Raw genomic sequence first — 6,037 nt, forward strand, 5'->3', positions numbered from 1 at the left:
ACAAACTCTCTGCACGATCCTTCATCAGCCGGCACAGCCAGGGCAGGCGGCGAGACGAGAACCTCTCCTCAGTAAGTCACACCCTGCTCTTCCAGCCACACATGCCAGGTTATCTTTGGCCTTGGCACCGTCTGTCTCTGTTACTGGGGGTGGGAGGGCGTTTTAGGGGTGCCTCTGACTCTTTAGGGTGCTGTGTGTGCTAATCTATGGACAGCCATAGCCTCTGCCTTTGCCCTGAGCTTTCCAAATCTGATTTTACATCAGTAAAGTGACTGCACGAGGCTGTTCTTGGCATGTCCTGCTCCTGAAACCATCACCCTCATCTGGTTGGGGTTCATATGCCTTGGTTTAGCAGACCCAAACTATCAAGTCCTTTTGCTCCAGTTAGAGAGTCTCAAGTGACTGTATGAAAACTTCCTGCCTGCCTTGCAGGGAGCAGGAAATCCTGACTGACTCGCTCCAGTTTTTACCAGTGTTGCTGCCATTACTGTGGTGCAAGGGGCAGAAAACACTTGTCAGCCAGACAAGCAGAGAGCTCTCCAAGGGGATGTGTGAGAGGCTGTCTGTAACCCAGGCTCCTGGCTTCATAAAAGCCCGAGGAGAAACGTGTGAATTGTCCCTCTGACAGGGATTTGAGGGGAAGCCTTTCCAGCCTCGAGGCAGATGTTGGTTCATACAGTTTCCTTAAGTGTAGTGGCTCAGAGAAACTCAGAAGGAAGTATAGAGAAAAGGCATCACATTTTCTTGGAAGGTGAGCATGTGCTGTTCGCTGCTGCCTCTGTGGCTCCGTCTTCAGTGCAGGGATGTCTTGTACTGATACTTCTCTTTGTTAGCATTCACCCTGAAGGGTCTTAGAGCCCTTTAAGTAGGGCTCCCTCAAGGTCACTGCTCCATGCCCCCTCCTCTGCAGGCTGCCAGGGCAGGCTGGACACACCGCTGGTGCTGTGGGGTGCTCTGTGTGGGGCCAAGCTCCCTGATTCAGATCCGTACTCACTGCAGGAAAAAGATCAAATATGGGGATTGCTTGGGGGTTTTTTCTTCTATTTTTCCATTTTCTTTCCTCTATTTTTATTTTTTTTTGAGAGAGATATTTAAGATCTTTCACTAAGCCAGGCTTCAGTGCAGCTGAAGGCTGCCCAGGGCTGTCCCTCGTAGCTGCTGTTGTTGTCACACGCCACACGCAGCAGACAGAGCTCCCTCCTCGGCCGCTTTGTGGGGGGGATGCCCCGTGGGAAGGAGAGCTGTGCAAACCCAACCCAATTAACCCCCTCCTCGTTCCGTGGGCTGTGGGGCACCTCCCCAGAGGGCACGGCATGATCCCGGCTCGGGGTCGTCTGTCAACGCTGCAGTGGCATCAGAGTGCTGGGAATGCCTGATCCCACGGGGTGCCTGATCCCACGTTAAACCAGCTGGTGTGAGGGTGGAGATAGCTCAGGCACCTCCCTGCTTTGGGGATCAGAGCCCAGCTCCCCACACATATCCCAGCTCCACCCGGAAATCTTACATTCCTCTTACGATCCCGTGCGCCCACTTCCAGCAGCAGCAGAGTGTGGGCATCCGAGCACATGAGTTATTAAAAATAGCAGAAACATTGTTTTCCCATTTTCAGATTCTTTTACTGTATTATCATGTCCAGAATGTTTTACTTGCACAATGCCAAATCGTGTCATTTTACATTTTCAAAGCAGAGTTCAGATCAAGCCCTCTTAATTTTAATACAGTAATTTCTGTTTTCTTAAGTGGCCTGCTATTTATTTTCTTTAAAGAGAGTTAAGAAGGCTAACATGGAAAGAGAAGAGAAAATCACATGGAGATTGACCAAAAATTTCAGGTTGAATGAAAAATTTACTCTTTCAAAAACAATTCCTTTTTCCCCTTTATTATTTTTTTCTATTTTAAATTTTACCAGGCCAGAATTTCTACCCATTTTTTGGTTCAGCTCTGTTACTTATTCAGCCTTGAGACACATCAGTGATTAAATGGCTTTTCAGCAGAGTTTGACCTCTGTGCCTCTGCTCGACCCCAGTGAGGATGTGGAGTCTTCAAAACCTTTTTTGGAGCTAAGGAGAGAAATAGGAATATATAATTTTGGTTGGTTTTTTATTATTTCCCATCTTTATGGTTGTTCCCCATCTCCCTGCCCTGTCCATGTGGTGTGTGCAGCACTGATGGAGTGGCAGCAGAGATTCCCTGTGGTCCCAGCACCTTCCTGATGGGACAGAGAAGGCCCTCATGTGCTAATGAGCGGGAAGCTCATTACAGTGGGATCCAGCATAATAAAGATCTTAAAGGCAGCACCTTTCAGGCTAAGCACAGCGTGTCTGTCGGTGGAAAACAGCTCCAGACTGAAGGAGAGCTGGAGCCTGGCAGGCAGAGGCCACACTGGGCTGGATACTGGTTTATGCAATCCGTTAAACTTGCACTGAACTGGTGTTGGGCTTTTTAAATCCCAAACTTCATTTTGGTGTCGTGACCGCAGATGGGCACTGGAGCTGCATTCACGCTTTTCATCTGCTGAAATATTAAAGCAGTTCATCCCGTGGTCAGGATGCTGCTTGGTTTGCTGGAGTTGTCCTTTTTTGTTGCTGCAGCTCAAAAATTACAGCTGAAGGAGAAATTAATTTCCCTAAAGGGTTTTTTAATGCGGCTCTTGCTGGCAAGCAGTTTTTGTATTACTTCATGCGTTTCTCCACCACCGTTCTCGCTGTACTTAAACTCTTGTCTCCTCACGACAAGTACTTTTGATTTTCCAGAACTAAGAATATTTAAGAAATGCTACTGACAACTCTCTTTGCCATAAGAATGGCACTGTCCCTGCACCTTTGGAACAGTGGTATCCCACTCCTCCAAGAAAAAGTAGTGTAAGTGCAATTTCCAAGCGCACCTTTGTCCCCCAAAATAGAAAATATGAGTCTTCCTGAAGGCTCAGAGACTTAATCTGTACCATGCAGCTTTACAGAGAAAATTCTCTGACATCACTAAAACAAGTAGTTCTCAAAAAGTTGAAGATTCATCTCTAAAAAGAAATTTAAAAGTAATTTTAGGTTCTGCAGCAAGTCCTGCAATACTTGCGGAGGCTTTTACAGCTGTGTTCCTCACCAGACAACAGAATCTCAGCTTTCCTTTCAGAGACCCGTGGCTTTCTAGACTGTTCATTGTTTAGATGAATTCAAGTCCTAAATATGCTGAAAATCAGAGGTGAGTGAGGAGAGGCCGAGGGTTTGCAGTGATGTTGCTCCTGCAGTTTTGCTTGGCTCAGTGGGGCTGTGGAGCCATCCCAGGGCCAAAGTGAAGGCTAAAAGCAGGGATGTATTCTGTCCCAGAGGCTTTGCCCTCCTCTGACTACTGATTTCCAGCAGTTTTAATCTTGCTGTGGAGTTTTCAGGAGAGCTGAGCTGTTCTCCAGATGGGCTTTGTGGTAGTGTGTGAGGTGGGGGTTGGCGTTGGGGAGCACTGGGTGCCTGTGGTCGGTCAGCTGTGGGCACAGGAGCATGGCCAGGCCCTGGAGTCCTGGGAGAGGTGGTTAATAGTGGCTGCAGAGATCCAGCTCCTGCAGAAAATGGGTCTCCTCTCTGCTGCTCCTCTCTCTGCACATCCCATTTTAGTGCTGTTTCTGTAGGTTTGCTACTCTTGCATCCACATGTTGCCCAGGGCATCATTCCTGGAGCTCATCTGTACAAACACATAAATGGTGTGTGAGCCAGAGCTTTGATTCCAAACACATGGGCAGGATCTTGGTGCAGGCTCTGGGTGAGTGGGCACCTAGGGGTAGGGATGTTTTGGGTGGAGCAGCCCTCCCCATCCCCTGCCACCACGGGATGTCCCAGCTGAGCCTGGCAGGGCTGGGAAGCACCAGGCTGCAGCCACCCTCGTGGGAGCTGGCTGACATCACTCCCGGGAAAGGGGGGAGCAGATGGGATATTGCCATGGCACTGCCCACTGCCAAGTTAAATATAAAACATCTAGCAGAAGGCAGCGGGGTACTCGCTGCTCAGGAAGTCTGCCACGGGGGCACGGCAAAGTAAACACAATTTTCGGAGTGCTTCCCGCTCCTGCCCACTGCTTTGGCGTCCTTTGGGATGAGGGGATGGGCTGGCAGCGCCTGTGGTGGCACTGGAAATCCTCCCTGGGCCCTTTGGTGTCAGTGCCTGAGCGCAGAGTCAGAGGGAGGATTTGTCCTGTGGCAGATGCAGTTCCTCTTGGATCTTTTGGCTGCTGGGGGAATTTGATTGCAGACTCTCCCTGCAGGCAAGAAATCCATGTAAAATGGACCAGACTAAACAGTCGATGCCTGTGTAAACAGTTGCATGTTGGAGTCTCGAGGTCTGGAATGAAACAGGGTTGTCTTGCTCGGGAAGGGCCATGGGGCTGCAGCTCAGCCAGCACATTCCTCAGCTGCGGCCGGGGAAGGTGCTGGCATTGTGGCACTTCACCTCTGCTCCAAGGAGATGCTCCTGAAAAAAACATGGAGAAGGGGGAAGGCTCTGGGCAGTCTCATTTCCATTTAAATCGCTGTTTTCCTTGCACTGGCACCAGCATTGCCTTCAGGTTTGTGTGCAGAGCTGAGCTTTAAAACCCAGAACCTGATGGGTTCTCTCCATACCTGATACCACGTGCAATGCCGCAGGAGAAAATATGTTCCAACTTTGGGGAAAATGAAAAAATACGATATAATAGGTGGTTTCTCTGGAGATTTTAACATGGTGCTAGTGCTGTGTTTGGGGCAGGTAGAGAAATAGGTGTTCTCGTAGCAGGAAGGCGTGTGGTTTGCTCAGACCAGCTTCTGAGTGCAACACTTAAAGGGAAAAAGGGGGTTTCTTTTTCCCTTGGCATTTTTTTTCACTGGTGCTAAATACTCCTGCCTGCGCCTGGCTTACTAGTGCCAGAACTGGAGATTCACCTGCAAGGAACTGGGAAGTTCCAAGTTATAATTACAAGCCTTCTGGCTGTTTTCCTCCAGCTCTGCCTGCCAGAGGGATGTTGCTATATGTGAATATTAGCAATATTTAAATATTGCAGTTCCTAAGGCAAAAATGTCTGGGGTGAACTGTGCATGCTCAGAGTATCACCAGCAGATGGGAAGAACCTTTGTTTGTTTGTTTTGATCATGAATTGTAAACTAGTGTCAGGGTTTGGGGGAAATCGTGGCTTCACCTTGCCTGGGGTTGTTGGCACAGAGGTTCGGATCTCAGGATCAGGGTGATGCTTGCAGTGTAAGGAAGCTTCTACACTTCAGTCCCTCAGTCTATTTAAGCCAAGGACTACTTACTCTTTGGGGAAAAAATACTCTGAAACCGTCCTGTTGCTACAGAGTTTTTTCTTTTGTTTTTTTTTAGCCAAATCAAAATTAGGCTTAACATTTGGTTATTCACTTATTATCTTTATTTTCCCATGATGTCCGTGGTTGTGAGCATCAGAATGTGGGTGTGAGGGGTTTTTTTTGGTTTGGTTTTTGTTGTTTTTGTCGGGTTTTTTTTTTAATCTTGTCATTATTTCACGGAGCATTTTTTGATGTCTTGTGAATTACCCACGGCTCATGGATCACAAATTGAAAAATACTCCTCTGGCATGTTTGAACCAGGGAAAGAACCATGCTGGGGGTGTGGGGGTGGGGGAAGTCTGCAAACGGGAGAGGGTTCTTTGCTGGTGCCATTCTCATCATTCATTCTGCAAACGATCCATTAAATGGAGACGGAGGTGCAAGGGGAGGGAAGTTTCGATCGGAAGGGATGTTTTCAGTGGTGATGTGGTAACACTTGAGCATGTATCCACACGATGCCCAGCACACTTGATCATGGTTGGAGATGCTGGTTGGAGTTGGTGCAGGCGGGTCAGGAACACGTTGGTGGCAGTGTCTTCTCTAGGTGACACCTGGCACGAGCTGTCTGCAGAAGGAGCTTGACTGCCCTGGCATCAGACTCACCCTGCCCTCTCTTCTCCTTTCCCAGGCAGGAGGAAAGCCTGTGGCCTTCGGAAAGCACCGTGTCGGGGACCGGCATAACCGAGGTGAGGGTGCTGTGGGTTCCGCTGTCCCCCT

The 6,037-nt window shown here is 48.8% G+C and overlaps 1 protein-coding gene across 1 annotated transcript in view; it reads left to right on the forward strand.

Annotated features, from left to right (window-relative positions):
- Positions 1-6,037, forward strand: part of PMEPA1 (prostate transmembrane protein, androgen induced 1) — a 24,159-nt gene that overhangs the window by 16,881 nt on the left and 1,241 nt on the right. Inside the window, 2 exon segments of the mRNA XM_008634911.2 lie at positions 1-71; positions 5,953-6,006. The exon segment at positions 1-71 is cut by the window's left edge and continues 93 nt beyond it. Coding sequence (XP_008633133.2) covers positions 1-71; positions 5,953-6,006 — 125 coding nt within the window.

This window comes from Corvus brachyrhynchos, unplaced genomic scaffold (genome assembly GCF_000691975.1).
Source record: "Corvus brachyrhynchos isolate BGI_N302 unplaced genomic scaffold, ASM69197v1 scaffold10, whole genome shotgun sequence".
Taxonomy (NCBI): domain Eukaryota; kingdom Metazoa; phylum Chordata; class Aves; order Passeriformes; family Corvidae; genus Corvus; species Corvus brachyrhynchos.